Genomic DNA, 17,714 nt, shown 5'->3' with positions numbered 1-17,714 from the left:
CCGGTTCCCCGCCCTCCCTCGTCTACTCCCTCCCGCCCTTCTTCCTCCAGGGCTCCTCCCCTAGACTCGTTCAAATCGCCGCGTCTGCCAACTCAGAGCCATCAGCCGCCCCACGGAAGCTAAGCAGTTAAGCACTATCAGCTTTCGGTCCTGAGTCACTGGTCCCCAGGTCCGCGCCTCCAACCGCGCGACCCATTCACCGCCCACTGCAAACGGTCGGTTTTCGCGCAGAAGGCTACGGCTCCGCCCACCTTCCCCCACGTGACCCACACAGCCCGCCCACCCGCGCCCACGTGATCTGCGGCCCGCCCCCGCCAACCCCGCGCACAGCGTGGTTCGCGGCTGGAGCCGCCATTGTTCCGCCGAGGGAGGACAGCGGGCCTGTCACTGGTGCGGAGACGCCGCTTAGCGGCCGCCACTGGAGACACTCCCTCCCATCGGCCCCCTCCTCTTGGTGGCCGCCGAGTGAGGCTGACTAGGGGGAACTGGGAGCCCCCCTCTCCTCCAGGCGGTGGCAGCGGCCGATCCCGGCTGCGGCGTGAGGGGCGACCGCGATGCGCTCGGCTTGAGGCAGCCCGGCCCGCTTCTCCCTTTCTTCCCTCCTCCGTTCCACGGTGTCTCTGAGCCCCAGCGTCATCTTACGAATCCCTGTGACGGGGAAGATGGCTGCACGGAGCTGGCTGGACGAGCTGGCCCAGCAGGCCGAGGACGGCTCGGCCCGGTTGCGGGAAATGCTCTCGGTCGGCCTAGGCTTTCTGCGCACTGAGCTGGGCCTCGACCTAGGGCTGGAGCCGAAGCGGTACCCGGGCTGGGTCATCCTGGTGGGCACGGGCGCTCTTGGGTTGCTGCTACTCTTCCTGATGGGTTACGGCTGGGCCGCGGCATGCGCCGGCGCCCGCAAGAAGCGCAGGAGCCCGCCGCGCAAGCGGGAGGAGGCAGTGGCCGCGCCGGCTCCGGCCCCCGACGACCTGGCCCTCCTGAAGAATCTCAGGAGCGAGGAGCAGAAGAAGAAGAATCGGAAGAAACTGCCTGAGAAGCCCAAAGTGAGTAGGGGGAGAAGTGGCGGTAGAGTAGGGGCAAGGGGCCGGCGTCGAGACACCCTAGAGCGAGCGGGAGGCCGAGCCCCGGTCGCCCCAGCCTGGAATGGGAAAGGGGGGGAAAAAGTGAGGTTAGTTGGGAACCAGGACGCGGATCTCCCCAGGTGGAAGAGGTGATCAGCGGTTACCTGACTTGGGGATTGATGGTGACTCCAAAGGAAGTAGAGGACCGGTGGGGAAGACTGATTCTGAGGAAGTGAAGTCAGGGTGTGATGTTTAATGAAAAGCGCAAAAGGTCAGGCCGTTTGCAGAACGTTGACGGGATAACATAACCTTCCTAGGCCTATGGGTAGGCTAGGCTGCTTGTGTGAAGAGTAATGGGATCTTAAGTTCAGGTGGTGTGGCGAAGTTATGCGCCTGTAAGACCTGTCTAGTTCAAGGCACTGTTGAGATGGTAGCCAACGGAGGAAATGAGACGACCTAAACAAGTCTGGGACTTAGCAGAAGATTAAAGGTACCCAGGTCTACATGCTTCCATTTTAGTTGGGACTGCTAAAGGGAAATGGTTGCTCTTATTCTTGTAAATGTGACTAGTGGAGGCCACAAAAGGAACTACCAAGCCCGTTGCCTGATTGACTTGGGGGTACATGGCTTTATGAAGAGAACTAAGACAAGTTCAGCCAAGTGTTGTGGGAAGCTTGAAATAAGGTAAAGGAATGACAGAGCAGAATGGTGTAGAGAGGGATTGGGGCAACGATTTACCAGACCACGTGTGGCAATGCAGAGCTTAGTTTTATCATGCCTTCATCTTTTATTTCTGCATTCTTTTTTTGCCATTTCCCTTAGCTGTCCCATTATGTACTTCATAGTTTTCTTTTTAATGCAACTGAGCCAACAGTAGGGAGGGTGTGCAAAATCAAAACAGTTCTTAACCTATTAAATCCACTGATAAATCTCTCTTCAACACAATAAAATAAATAGACCCAAAGTCCTGCTATGTGATGTGCACAGCTCATGTTTGGTGATCACTCCCATAGGACTTAGAGGCATTCATGAAAAACAGGGTAGGAGACATTCATAAATCTAACATGACAGAGACTGGTAGGTGGCATAGAAGTGTGAGCAGTATTAGTGAAGTTTGGAGGGATTTAGCAAAGTTATTGGAGAAGGGGGGGATCTGAGCTCAAAATTGTTGTTAACAGTGAAAGGCTGTATTAGAGCTATGACAGGTCACAGCTAGGCCGAGGTAAGTATTCACATGCTTGCTGATTAAGAGAATACATGATAGATGCCCAGAAGCTAGAAGAAGGTACACTTTTGTTTTAAGAATACTATTTTAAGAGAAGGACATTGCTTTAGAACGTACATAATTACATTTACATTTATAAAGAGCATCTAACGTTACCAGAAAGTATAATGTCATGGTGGAAATAGAGAACCTGGCTCTAAGATAAGGAGAGAACTTGATCTTGAGAAAAAACCACATACATTAATAAGCCTAAGCGCTGAGTGGAAGAAGCTGAGTGGTTGTGAAAATTTCATTTCCCATTCTGGACTTCTAGAATTTCAGATTGACTTGAGTCGAGAGACAGGTGCTCTAAGAGCCCATCCGAAGCACATCATGACACTCAGATGACTCATCCGAAAAAGGAACACAAACTCCTGTGAAACTTGCACTGTGAAAAATGCTCCTCAGATTCAGGACATACCCCTCATTTTTACCATGAGTTAAGGAAAGGAGGAATGAACCTTTGAAGACAGTTTTAGCTCTGGGAGTAGGGGATGAGAAGACTAACCTAGTGGTTGAATGTTCAACATTTACATGACTGTGACTTTCAAAATCTTTTGAATACATCCCACAGTAAGAAATATTCGATGCATTCTCCATTACAATACCCTGACCCACATCCACATCAAATAATTGTGTTGGCTTTTCTTTATGATGTTGTGACCCACTAAATGTGGTTTCTTTTTTGATCTTGAGACATGACCCATAGGAAAACCTGCCTTACAGGGTTAAGTATGAAATTGCCATTTATTTAGCACTCATATGCTTTGCACTGCACTGACAATTTACTTGGAGAAAAGCCGGGTACAAATTGAAGGCAGTATAAAAGAATGTGATGTTTGTATGTCTCACTGGAAGGGGATATAAAATTAAAAGCCCAGTTTCTCCCCAAGGAACTTTTTATACCAGTTGTGGAAAAAGATATAATCAAAGAATTAACAATACAACCCTAAGTTGGGCTCACGTGGGCATGAAAGACTTTATCACAAAGTTTGGCTAGAAAGTGGGTAGGAGTAACATTGGAGAAGAGAGGCTGAAGGGAGAAGGACTTCATTCTGTCAGCCTGAGAGGAATGGGGAACTCTAAATTTAAGTAAGGCATTTAACATCTCTCTGTTAGGCTTATCTTGTTTTATGCATTAAAGGTCATAGTTTTATAACCCCTGATTACTTGCAATTGAGGTAGTTTGCATGCTTGATAAAATTTGTATATACCTGAGCCCCACCACAGAGCTAAGAAATTCAGTTACCCTGTAACTGGGTTTATGGAATGAGCATTTTTGACAAGCTCCCTTGCCTGTTTGGAAATCAGTCATTGGACTAGGGCCTCCCGATGCATAGTATAAGATTTCTACATAGAGTCATGTTAAATCTTAAGCCTTTTCGTTATTATAGCATTCTCATAAGTGAGAAAAACACTAATGTTTTAGGATATGCGGGCTCTGATTCAGGTGGATTCAGTGATATAATAAGCTACCGCAGCTTAAATGGCAATTTTCATCCTTTTATCCCATTATTTTTAGTTTTCTCTTAAATCATTCCCATTTTCACAACTCCATTCACAATTTGTTTCTACGTGCTTGTTTTTGTTTGTAGAATAGGTGGTGTTTGGGTTTTTCAAATCTTAACTGCTTATACCCATTTATTTTGTATCCCCATGTGTATTGCCATCAGTCATTTAGGGCATGAATTGGGGTTTGTCCCCTCCCCCTTAAAAGTGAGGGGAGGTACTTTTTACTGGGCACATTTTTGACATTTTGGAAATCATCCTTATTTGTCTTTCCTTGACATCTACTTAAGAGGAAGTATTAGACTTTCAGAACTGTTTTTACTTGACTTAATCAGAACAGTGATTCGTGTGGATGTGAGGTCTTAGATAAATTATTTTAGCAATTATTGCTTTAAATTCAACTACAAATCCATAACCAGGGTCATCTTGAAAGAAAATTCATTTTACTGAATAAGTTCTATGTGTGTTAGAAAGAATTTTTATAAAGATTTGCCATGTTGCATTTGTCAGTATAAGCACAGTGAATAAAAAAGTAGTATTTGTTTTTTGTATGCCTGTATAACAGTACCTAGAAGTTGGCCCTCAGTAAATAATCATTGAATGCATAATATATGAAGCTGTCCACCAGGTATTTATGCAACTTACCCTGTTCTTCATGCCTGGAAAAGACCATATGAGCCATATTTATATTTTTTACAGTGAAATTAGCTTTCTATTTCTGACTTGAATTGTGTGAAGTCCATCTTTCTGTGGCTAGTAAATCACTGTAATAGTATGTGGTATCTTGGATTCATTATTTCTGTCTAGTAACCACTGCCCTACTTTTAGACTTTATTACTTTTTACTTGGTTGATTCTGACAGCATCCTAACTGGTTTTCCTGCTTCTGGTCTCTTTGTTTGCCAATCCTTTCTACCCACTCATGCTAGTTAAATCTTTTAAAGCCCGACTGTGATCATAAGACTTTCATGTTCACATTTTTCAGTAGTTTTCGCATCACTTGTTTAACAAAAATCCAATCTGATGTTTCATTCGAGCTTCCTCCTGATCCCATCTCAGATTTCTTACCATTACTTCTAAGACATTAATATTAGTCTTCTGTGGTTCTTTACTCACATTTTCTTATTTAAAAGGCCTATCTCTCTGTCACCAATTTCTACCTATTCATCAAGGCACAGCTACAGTGCTCCCTCTACTGTAAGCCATTCCTAGCTCCCCAGCTAGAGTTATTATTAATCTTTTTGAATGTTTGCTTTATTTTGCACAAGAGCTAAAACAAGAAGGCAGAGTGTGGCATAGGAATGCCTATAGAGCAACTCAGGATTTTTTTTTTTTAAGATTTACTTACTTATGCATATAGAACTGGCGTACAGGCCAGAGGTGCAGGGGCAGTGAGAAGATTCACCAGAGACAGAGTGGGGAGCAGAACAATAGGTAAACGAAGTACACTGCTGAGGGGAGTAGCTGGTGGGTCAGGAGAGGTCTGCTGTGCCATGTGGGTCACCTCCGGGGCTGAGGGTCAAACTGAAGGGGCTAGCACTGCTAGTTTGCAGTGCTATGTCCTAACCCATTGTGCCACCAGGGAGGGCCATAACTCAGGATTTTTTTTATAGTTCTGTATGATCAGTATTGATTTGAGGGTTACAAATAAATCTTGGTGAATAAGGTATATTCCTGTAAGAAATCCCTGAATAATGTGGATCAACTGTATATACATATTAGTCTCTCTCTGTAGCTGGACCTTCCAACTTCAGTACTCCAAGGCTTGTATATACTTGATGTCTCCAATTATAAATGTGGAGTTGTTCAGTCCTCATCTCCAAAACAAAATTCGGTTCCCTATCCTCTCCTGGTCTTTTCCATTTCTGGTAATGACAATCCATTCAGTTAAGTAAGAATCATCAGAACTCTTGCCTTTTCCTCATCTCATACTAATCCATCAGCAGGTACCATCAGTTTTCTCTCCAAAATGCATAATCATTTTGACTACTCAGTTTAGTGGCACCTTAGCTCACTTGTTACAGCAGTAGTTTCTTTTGACTGGCTCCAGTCCAGCACTTTAGTAAGTGCTTTTATTTATTTATTTTTTTTAGGTAAATTGCCTGTCCAAAACCAATACTTTAGAAGCATCTGCATTTATAATCTAAACTTTATGAAACAGCACCTGTTTTTCTTTCTAAATGTGTCTAAGTGACTTTGAATGGCATATTTGCTACCTCCAACTGTAGTGATCTTTCTTCAGTTCTTCAGATTTTAACAAGCCACTGCCTTTACATGAACTACTATTGACACTTGTGGGACAGTCTTGTCCGCATTATTACCCTTTAGAGCTCATCTTAAAACTCAGCTGCCACGAAAATCTTTTCCTGATTACTCAGTTGAAGTAAGCATCCTGTCCTATTTTCTGTCTCAACTGCTTCTGTTCCCTTTGTTATAGTTCTCCAAGTTTGTAAGTTACCCATTTCCTTTGGAGTGGGGGGTAGGGGATCAGCCGTCAGAGGTAGGAATGTGCAGATCTCCCTCCAACAGATTACAAGGCTTAAAATACAATGACAAACAGTATCTGGCGTTTAAGAGCCATTGGTGATTATTCAGTTCATAAATGCTGAATGAAGTAGCTAAAATGACACCTTGTATTTTAATTAGATAATCTGTTTGTTACTGGCCAGGGCCTCCCTGGTGGCGCAGAGGGTTAAAGCACAGCACTGAGAATCTAAAGCCACTTCCTCAGGAGTTTGCTTCCTCACTTCCTCAGGAGTTTGCTTCCTCACTTCCTCATGAGTTTGGTCCCTGCCTGCCCCGGAGGTGACCACATGGGGTGGCAGACCTCTCCTGACCCACCGGCTGCTCCCCTTGGCAGTGTGCTTTGTCTATCTGCTTGTTCTGTTCTCCACTCTGTCTCTGGTGAAGCCTCTCGCCACCCCTGAGCCTCTGGCTTGTACCCCAGTTCTGTATGCACAAATAAATAAATCTTTTAAAAAAAAATCTGCTACTGGCCAAATAAATGTGTCTTTATAGATATTCTCAAGAAAAATATGTCTTTTATTTTTAAGTAGTGATTTTGCTGTCTTTTCCTTGGTGGTAATAAAGATAAATTATATTACCACCTACCCCCACCTACCTGGTTTCTTTTTAATTTTAAGTTACTGGTCTCCTTAGTTTTTAATTCTTAAAATAAGTCATTGATTAAAGAATCCTGAATGGTAGGTAAAGATAAATATACCTGTTTTGCAGAAGCGGAATCTTGAGATTCACAGAGATTTTTAGTTAAGGTCATGGAGCAAATGAATTTCCAAGGCAAAACAGTATCCTAATTTCTAGAATAAAAACTTACCGTTATTTCCACTATACTTCTCTGGGTTTGATAGCATATTCCAGGAAATTATATTACATTCAGAAAGCAAATTCAATTTTCCCAGTGAGTTGCAACTTTCTTTATTGCTTTTAAATTTTACTTATGGCATCAGGAGTCTCTGTTGAAAAGTTAAATGACCTTTACAAGAGCTGCAGAATTTTGATTCTTATTTGTTTGGTTATACAACAGTATTTTTTCACCTTGTCATTTTATTCTGGAAGCCTCGCAGAAAAAGCCTTTAATAGCTATGACAGAGAAGAGCATATTAATAGTTATGCTCATCTTAGACAAAACCAAGAGCAGCAATAAACACTAAACACTTGTTTTTGTTGTGTTTGGTATTATTAAAGTTCTTAAGGTTATGAAAGCCTTGAAAGTATTTTTAAATTATTGAACAAAATCAGGAATTTAAATGAGGAATTTGTGTAATTGACCTGTTTTTAAATGTTGTTTTCTTTCCAATTATGCTAGTTGTTTTCAAACTGTTCTATAGAATGCCAGTGTTCAGAAGGCACACATTAGAATTCAAGAAATAAGTGCCTGGATGTGTTTGCTATATTCCCTGTTCCTAATCATTACCCATCAGAAAGAAAACCAATGCTGTGTATTTTCAGCATAACTTGACTATATGACATCTTTCTATACTGTAAAAACAGCCCCGGAATCCCTGATGTAGTAGTGAAAGCGATAGTTTGGAATACCTGAAAAGAGTAGTGTTTTGGGCTAACTGGTCAGCTGGCCCCTCCTCCTTCCCTTTGTTTGTGTGTTAGAGCCAGGACAAAGGTATTCCTTTTGTCTTTATTCCAGTATGTGCTACTATTGTACACCTGTCTTTTTGCTTTGTTAGGTTTTAGGCTTCTTGAGATTTGGGATTGTACCTATCTTGTTACAAGCTACTGTGTTCTAATTGAGTACTGAGTGAATGAAAAGTTAGTATGTAACTTTCTTAGAAAAATAGTAAAATATATAAGTAGTGTTTTTTAAAAGAAAGATAATTATACTGCTTTCTCAAGCAAACCTGGAATATTTCTAGCCTCTGAGAGAATGTATCTACTTACCACTTACACTCTGTTAACTTCCCCAAAGTAGTTATGGCTGCAGGATTGGACCTAATGGATACACGTGTTCTTTCTTGATCCTCTTGGCCGCGAGGACTTAACATTCATTTTGATCTTATCAGTATGAAAAAATGTCCTGAATGCTAGACCATAGCTTTGAGGAGGAAAATTTGAAGATAGTTTGAACTTTCTCTAGCAAAGTTCGCTTTCAGGTGTTCTCTCATTTACTGTCATTTTAACAAGAGAGCTACATAGACAGTACTTATTTTCTTTCTCATATTTACAAATGATGAAACCGTTAGGTCAAAGAAACTGCTTAAAAAGTATAGTGGCTAAGCCCTCCCTGGTGGCTCAGCGAGTTAAAGCACTGCACTAAGAAGCTTAAGTCACTTCCTCATGAGTTTGATCCCTACTTGCCCGCGAGGAGATCCATATGGCATGGCAGACCTCTCCTGACCCGCCCACTGCTCCCCTCAGCAGTGTACTTCGTTGATTTTTCTGTTCTGCTCCCCACTCTGTCCCTGGTGAATCCTCTCACCCTCCGCATCTCTGGCCTGTACCACGTTTCTGTATGAATAAATAAATAAATCTTTAAAAAAAAAAAAACTACAGTGGCTAAATATAGGAATGAGCCTTAATCCCAGATTTATCCAACTCTGAAGCTCATGAACTTTTCATATTTAATATTTGGTATTTATATTGCTTTTGTAGGTTCTAAACTTAAGAATTTTACAAGTAGTTTAAGTCATAGTTTTTACATTTTGTGGCCAGAAATAAAATTTACCTAAGTAAAAATAAGATGCCAAATAGGTTGGAATAGGTTTCATTTTAACCATCAAATGTTAAAACTGTATGCTCTCTTAGATACATACTCATTTGCAACATATTCATTTGACACAGGTGTAAAGAGTCTTCAAATTGTTTGCAGCACATTTATTTTAGTGGTCAAATGTTAAAACTCTATGCTCTCTGAGATACATATTCATTTGCCACGTATTCATTTAACACAGATGTAGAGTCTTCAAATTGATTGTAGCCCATTTATTAAGTGTGTCTTCATCTGAACTCAAATTCTGGGTATCAGATTTCTTTCATATGTCATATGTTCCTATAGTTTGTAACCTAGTACCTGGTGCATGCGTACTTTATAAACATTATGGGATTAATAAACTGAAGATTATCTATGTGAACTTTATTTCCTTGAAATCAGAATAAGACCCAGCTCCTTTTGCTATGTGGTCCCCTCCTCCATTTTATTTTCCTGATTCTTAATTGTGTATCTTATACTGATTTATTGCCATACCTCCCAATACACACACACACACAACTACGTTCTTCGGTACATGCACTTAAAAAGGAATTCAGGATGGAGCTGGGAGAATATTCAGTAATTAGGCAGGCAAGGCTGTGTCTCTAAGAAGTTTCACCATATAAAAATGATTATCTAATTTTCCTGTTACTTGTTGGTTTTCTTAAATTTTAGAAACATCCTTGAGTGGTTTAATTTAAAATAACAGATTCTGTGTTATATAGAAAATTAACTTAGATTGACCCTGGGAGGGAACACCTGAGAGTTTGCTAGAGAATTTTAAAACTGGGGTACAGTAAGAGGTCTACATAATTTGCTAATCTGCAAAAGCAGCCATGTATTAAGGCTTCACAAGCAGAGAAAATAATGCTTGGGTTTAAAACCCAGATTTACATCTCTGGAGATTGAAACTATCTTCGCAGTTATTTGCTTCTCGTGTGAGCAGATATATATATATTCCCACTTAAGGATTTGCTAAATCAAATGTGGTTAACAGTTTCTGGGACAAGGCTGACTTGATTAACTAGTGGCAAAGTAAGAGGACAGATTAATGCTGTTGATGGCTAGGAGAAACCAACCAAGCACTGTATCCTTTTTTGCTGGTACCTAGGAATTCTGTTGACTACTCTTAGGATGGGCATATTGTTTCATAGTATCAGTTATTTATGGGGAATTGTTGATGATTTATAGGATGATAAGAGCTATATAAAGCCCAAAGTGGAAAATTGGGAAATCTGCATAGCCGGCAAAGAACAGCTGCAGCTCTGGCCACTTACATAAACTGATATTGCAAAGAAGAAAGTCAGATTCTCATAGGGTGGTAGGGGGACCACCTTTGGCTTGCTAATAATTTCACTCTATGAAATAGAAGCTGAGTGTTCTATAAGCCACTGATTGAGGGTTTTAGGCTTTGTGTATGTTTGAAAGGCAACGTAGTTTTCACCTTTCATTTGAAAGGCTTTAATCAACAGTGTTGTAGTTGGTCACAGAGCAACTGCATTGAACTTTTATAGTGGGTTTTTAAGACCGTTTTTTAGCTGCTTAATTTCTAACCTTTTATCAATTAGCAAATAATTTGAAATGACTCAGTGTAGTCATTTACATGAGTAAAATGGAAGTGGAGAGTTTCCTGAAGAGATTAGTTAAATGAAGTTTGCAGATCCTAAACCTTATTAGCTACCAGTTAAAGAGATGAGAAAAGTATGAAATTGCAACACCACAATGCCTCAGTTGGTGTAAGGCTTACACAGAAAGGTGAAATTAACCACAGGATATAAGAAAAAGTAAGTTTGGTTGTAAAGGATGGTATGAACTAAAGAAATAGCATGAGCATTGATAGGATGGTGACATTGGAAATTGAACTTGAGTTTTATATTCCTAATGTGGATATGACTTAATTCAGATTTCATTCCAAGGCTTCCTTTACTATACATTGCTTCTTCCACACCTGCTTCTCCCCCCCCCCCCAGCCCTGTCACTCACACATATAATGAATAGGAGCTAGTGATTAGAAGAGGTAACATAAAAGTGACAAAATAGCACAGTAGAAACCCAGATCAAGATGAGGATACCTGGTTTTGACATTAGACATCTAACAGGTTACTTAAGACCTTGTAGATTAGGGCCCTCTCTGGTGGCGCAGTGGGTTAAAGTGCAGCACTATGAAGCTATCCACAGCCACTGTGGTGCGAGGTGACCCACAAGGCATGGCAGACCTCTCCTGTCGCTGCTCCCCTCAGAGTGTATTTCAGTACACCTGCCTGTTCTGCTCCCTACTCTGTCGCTGGTGAATCCTCTCACCGCCTGCATCTCTGTACTGTACCCCAATTCTTACATGCATAAATAAATAAACATTTTTTTAAAGACTTTATAGATTTAAGTTTGTATTAACAGGAATTTTGATCAGCAAAAGGTGGTATTTGTTTTTATTTCTCTATCATAATTTTTGGGAAGCCTATAAATTGGCTATTAGTGTGTTATAGGTCTCTTTCCAACTACATACATTTTTCACAACTGCAGGTAAAGCTACATTATGGAGACTGAACGCTCACATTGTTTTCTTACATATAGTTCTGCTATAGTGTGTAGGCCATGTGATGGAAATTACTCTGTGAGAACTGAAATGAAACAACTATAACTAGTATACTGACTTACTAATTTATGTGTTGAATATGAAGGGAAATGGGCAAATGAAATGGGCAAGTTGCAGGATCCAGAAACAAGATGTTAGAATAGGTACTTGAACCTCACTTTTCAAACTCCCGGATTTAAATGTACTTCTGATGATGAGGCTCAGTTTTATTTTTTAAAAAAATCTCAAAAACTAATGATTCTGATTAAAAACCAGGGTTGGTATTCATAGACTAATTCTGCCATTGAACACCTCCAGATGTTACCATTTTATTTTAGGAATGTTAAGAAAGCTGATAGAGCACTTTAAACTGTGGTAGTATGTTGGCAAAGCTTCTTAATGCCAGAACAGTAGATTACAGAATTACAGGGGTCACTATAAATTACCCAACAGAGAGAACAATAAACTATGGTCCTTAGACCAAATCTGACTTGCCACATGTGCTTATAAATAAAATTTCCTTGGAACACAGCCACAGTAATTATTCATCATCTATAGCTGCTTTTGTGGTACAGTAGGAGAATTTTGGTTTTGCAAGACCCACAGAACCTAAAATACCTTCTATCTGGATCTTTACAGAAAAAAAATTACAGCTTTTGAACAGACATTATTTTGTACATGGAGATTTAAGTCTCAAAAATAATGAGTTAAATATTCTGAAATTACACAACTAATTCACGATCAGAGTATAAAAACAATGTAGTTCTCCTTTTTCCTGCTTCTGTTCCATACATTTTTGTTGAAGGGGTGATACCCAGGTGAGATCAGCAAAGATACTTGTAGTGTAATATTTTGTTTATAAGCTATTTATATTACAAAACTATTTCTGGGACAGTAGTCCATCAGTTGATTGTATAAAAACCTTTTAACTTGAGTCAGGAAGTAGAATCTGGTGGTGGTATATTCTGTTTCCTGAATAGAAACCTTTAATCTGTCCAGCAGTTTGATAAGATTAATTTTTATTGCCTATGCAGCCAAATGGACGGACTATTGAAGTTACTGAGGAGGAAGTTGTCCGAACTCCTCGAAGTGTAACAGCAAAGCAACCTGTAGAGACAGACAAGAAAAATGAAAAGGTAAGCTTCAAGGAAAATGAAACATAGCACAGTTCTTAATAACGAGAGTAACATACTGAAATGATAAAATTTTGTTATAATCCCATTTTAAAAAATCTGAATTTATTGTAGATGGATAGTTAGTAAAAGTTTTTTAAGGAGACTATGTCACCAAGTACTCTAAACATTGTTGTGACATTAAAGTAAAATTCTGTTGTAATAGAAACATAGTGGTCTACTAATTAAACAGTTTGACTTACTTAACAAAAGGATATCTTCTATTCTCAGGTCAGTGATAAGAGGTCTGTAAGTCCTCTGTTACATTTTCAAATAAGAAAGTCATCAGACCCTCTGAATGGTATATTTCAGGGATTTTATTCACTTCTTCCAGTTGCCAGTATTAGAATTGACCCATTTTGATTTGAGTTGACTTAGAAGTAAGCAAAATGTGTATGAAACTTAATAGTGATTCTTTCTTTGGTACATTATATATTCCCTTTTTTTTTTTTTTTAACTCTATGCATGACTCCTTTTCAGGAAGACAACCACAGATTGGTAAGTATTTTCTAGGAACTAGGGTGCAGCTGTCCCATCCTCATAAAGTAGTAGTTGCTACAGTTTCTTAATGCTTGAAGTTTCAAAATACACTTGAAAAGTTGGTAAGACCAGTTTTCTTCTTATAACTCCATGTGAAATTTGTGTAGGGTCAAGGCAACTACAGGTAGGGGGCTAAATGAAGGATGTTTGTGAGAAAGAATTAAATGTATGTCTGACTTTGCCTTTAACAAAAAAATTAAGTGTAAATGACATGTTAGTAAATATGTAGCTAATTTAGGAATTGTAAATTTATAGCATGAATGATTTATATTGCTGATACAGATTTATAACTCTGCTATCTAGTATTTTCTGTTTCTTAACTGTGTACTTTTAAGCATTTTATACCTAATTTCCTGCTTCCACACCCTGAAATAGCCTGAAGAACTTACAGTCGGAACAGTTAATGAACTTCCATTCATCTCTGATAATTGAACATATAGATTAATTATTTTGGGTGCATTAGGATATAAAAACCACTGTTCAAAAGTTTATAATCATTCTGAAATTTTTATGTTAGAAAATAATTATAATAGTTGACATGATTTAATATGGTTATTTATTTTTGCAAGCCCTTTGAGGAGGCAGTATTGTACCTCTCTCACAAATAAGAAACCAAAGACTTAAATTAACGAATCTACTAAAGTATAGTCAGTTGTAACCCAGACCCAGCTGACTTCAATGTGTTCTTAGTGTTCTGTTCCTCTCAAAAATATTTGTCAGGCTAGTAGCAACAGCCCCATTTTATAGAGGAATTTCAGTTTCTGAAGTAGGGTTAGAACTTAATTTATTCTGTGTCAAACCCAGGCACTTTCTAATCAATTGACAATAATTGCCTCCTTTCAGTTTTGTTTTTTTTTTTTTCAGTACCCAAGCTCCTACCTTGGGTTTGTTGACTATTTGATTTGACTTTTTGCATAGTAAATGTTACAATACACTGCTAGTGTTTTGTTTTGTTTTTTAATGATTTATTTATTTATGCATGCAGAGCTGGGGTACAGGCCAGAGGTGCATGAGCAGTGAGAGGATTCAACATAGACAGTGGGGAGCAGAATACGCCAACTGATGTAGTACAGTGTTGAGAGGAGTAGCGGGTGGAACAGGAGAAGTCTGCCACGCCATGTGGGTCACCTCCCTGGCCGGGCCTTCCCTAGTAGAGCAACACGTTAAAGTGCAGCACTATGAAGCTAGCCACAGCCACCTCAGCATTGGTTGTTTGTTTGTTTGTTTTTATTTATTCATACAGAACTGGGGTACAGGCCAGAGATGCGGAGGGTGGGAGGAGCCACCAGAGACAGAGTGGGGGGCAGAACAGGCAGACTGTTTAAGTACACTGCTGAGGGGAACAGCGGGCGGGTCAGGAGAGGTCTGCCGCGCCATGTGGTCACCTCCGGGGGCAGGCAGGGATCAAACTCATGCAGAAGTGGCTTAAGCTTCTTAGTGCCGTGCTTTAACCCGCTGTGCCACCAGGGAGAACCGGTTGTTTGTTTTTGCCATCCTGCATTTTAACATTAAGCTTTCTAACCTGGTTCAGTTTAAACAACTGATGCCATTACATTAAGTATGGTTTTTGTGTTTTAAAACATGTGCTGTTTTTAATACATTGTTTTTCTTTGCAAGCAAATACTTCTTAGATCTGCTTATGTACTTTAACATACATTATTGTACATTAGTTTTCATCTCAGCCATATTTTGGGCTCCTTGAGAAGTATGATTTACAAGTAATTGCATTCTAAGCTATGGTATTGAACAACCTTACCTTGTTAGCTGAGTAAACCTTATAATACTAAATTTTTCTAAAAATGGCATATAATATAGCACTTCTAGGTCTTGGCTAAGCAGGTTAAACTGCATGTTTTTTTGGGTCTTTATTTGAATATAATGGTCAAAGTTTCTTAGACCTGGGCTTAGTAGAGTACATATTGTACTATGACCCAGACTGCATTGTGTTATTCTACACACTAAGGGAATAAAAAGAAATATAAGAGATACTCAGAAAAATTACAATTCAGTTAAAGAAAGGCAACCTCAAGAAAAATTATCTGGTAAAATAAGCATGAAGTGCCTTATATACAGAGGAGATTTACACTGTTTGGATACCCAGAAAAAAGACTGATTTAATTGAACACCTAAGAATGAGTATGATATTTCAGCAAGCACAAGTGGAGGGTCCAATTTTTGCAAGGAGAGAAACAAATGAACAAAATCAGACATACACAGCAGAATAGCTGAAAGTGTATTTCGATATACTAAACTAAAAGCCTATACAAGTTTGACGGGGTTTAGGGTAGGGTGAGGAAGTATAATAAATACTTAGTTATGTTGAGGAAGTATAATAAATACTTAGTTATGTTGAGGAAGTATAATAAATACTTAGTTATGATGCAAGGATCCGTCTTGCATCTGTGATTGTATGAGTCTGAACTAAGAGGTATAAAGACTGTTAGTAAGGAAAATCAACAGAAGCAAAATACATAAAATTTGGTTACCATCAGGTTGTTTAGAATAAATGCAGTGATACCCTATCAAAATACTGATAACAGGCATTGTTAAGTATAATAAGCACTGACATTTTAATGATGCTGCACAGTTTACAAAATTTTTTACTTGATGAACAGTTTTGGCTTTTTTTTAAATAAAGCTCATTAAAAAGAACTTAGTGAATTGACCAAGATTACTTTGCTGGTAAATAATGTTCCCTCTATTTCTGAGGCAACAGTGTTCAAAATGTGGTCCAGGGACCCCCACTTTTAGGTCCAGAACACAAAACTATTTCCTTAATAATTAACACACTACTTGCCTTTTTCACTGTGTTGATATTTGCACTGATTATATATAAGTAATAGTGGGTAAAACTGCACAAATCCAGGAAATGACGGCAAACCACTCACAGCTATATTCTTCATCACAGTCCACGCACAGCAAAAATCATGCTAGTTCACTTAGTATGTCCGTGCAGTAAGGGCAGTAAGAATAATTTGATTAAGTCTTGACCTTTGAATACATACTTTTTAATTTATGAGGAGTGAGAAGTTTGTAAAAGTATGGTACATATGGAAAGCAGTTTTTATCTTGAAAAACATGCACAGTTGAATTTTAAACAGGATTAGCCATTTTCTTCATATTATTCATTTTTACTTGAAAGAACACTGATCTACAGACCCTGGCTTATACTAGGTTATTTGCAGACATTTTCTCCAAAATAATTAATAGGATTCTGTCATTTCAAGGAATTATTTGCTGCAAATGATAAAATATTTTGTTGCCAATTGAAGATTAGAAATTTTAAAAATTTAAATTCATCGCCATGAACTTGATGAGTTCCTGGTATTCAGAGAATTTGTTACCTGTTATATTAATGTGTGATTTAAAATACATGTGTGTGACATATGTATTAGTGGAGTGTTTCAGCACTTTGGGACATCTGAATAACTCTGAACCAGTATTTTCCAAATGACTTATGCTTGCTTGTTACAAAATCAGGCAAAAGTTACAAGATAGACCAATGGGTTTTATTGAGTAGAAAATATATAGAAAGTTCATTGGTGTAATTTCAGCTTCCATATTGAAACAAATTTAAGATGTTATTGCTGGGTACATATTGGTATAATATACTTTTTCCTTCCTCTACCTAATACCTTCCTGACTTCCCATTGCCCTTAGAAAACATTCCACAATCTGGAGAACAGCTGATGACCTTGCCCTCGGCACACATGTTTTCCTGCCTCAACCTCTCTAAGCTTCAGCCACATTATTTTTCTTTCTTAACCAGCTTTATTTTGACATGCCATAAAAATTGTCTTATTTTAAACATACAACTTTAGTGTATTTACACTAACTTTAGTAAATAATTTAGGTTTTACAGCTTTTCTGGCTTCTGTGAAAATTTTCTTCCTTCCTGAAAGAAATCTTTTGCCCCATTAATAGTAGCTCCTCGCATCCCCGTAACCCTGGCCATGCTAGCCAGAATATCAATTATATGAAATACTCCTCCCCTAGCCAATTATATATAGCCAAATTTTTTTCATATGTTTCAAGCAAACAACATATAACAATAAATTGATGCTAAAGCAGATGTAGGAATCCAGCTGTCTTTTAAGTCAGACATTAAAGATAGTTGAAAAAGTAAAACATGCCACTTTTTGCCCTACAATGTATTTTGTTTTGGAAAACAACGGTTTTTATAGTAAAATTATATGTTATAGTGTATTATCATGATTTTGAAATAAATAAGTATGGGCCCTTCCTGGTGGTGCAGCGGGTTAAAGCACAGCACTAAGAAGCAAAAAGCCACTTGCGCATGAGTTCGATCCCCGCCTGCCCCGGAGGTGACCACATGGCGTGGCAGACCTCTCCTGACCCCCCCGCTGCTCCCCTCA

The 17,714-nt window shown here is 39.1% G+C and overlaps 1 protein-coding gene across 8 annotated transcripts in view; it reads left to right on the top strand.

Moving 5' to 3' along the window:
- Positions 1–366: 366 nt before the first annotated feature.
- Positions 367–17,714, top strand: part of MTDH (metadherin) — a 55,600-nt gene continuing 38,252 nt past the window's right edge. For all 8 annotated transcript variants that reach the window (XM_012723024.1, XM_012723023.1, XM_012723021.1 and 5 more), the window contains exons 1-2: positions 367–1,043; positions 12,661–12,762. In XM_012723024.1, coding sequence (XP_012578478.1) covers positions 663–1,043; positions 12,661–12,762 — 483 coding nt within the window. In that variant the 5' untranslated portion in view covers positions 367–662. The remainder of the gene's footprint in view (positions 1,044–12,660; positions 12,763–17,714) is intronic.

This window comes from Condylura cristata, unplaced genomic scaffold (genome assembly GCF_000260355.1).
Source record: "Condylura cristata isolate star-nosed mole 26May11 unplaced genomic scaffold, ConCri1.0 scaffold00009, whole genome shotgun sequence".
NCBI lineage: Eukaryota > Metazoa > Chordata > Mammalia > Eulipotyphla > Talpidae > Condylura > Condylura cristata.
Note: the sequence above shows the minus strand (reverse complement) of the source record. Positions and strands in the feature narration are given on the sequence as shown.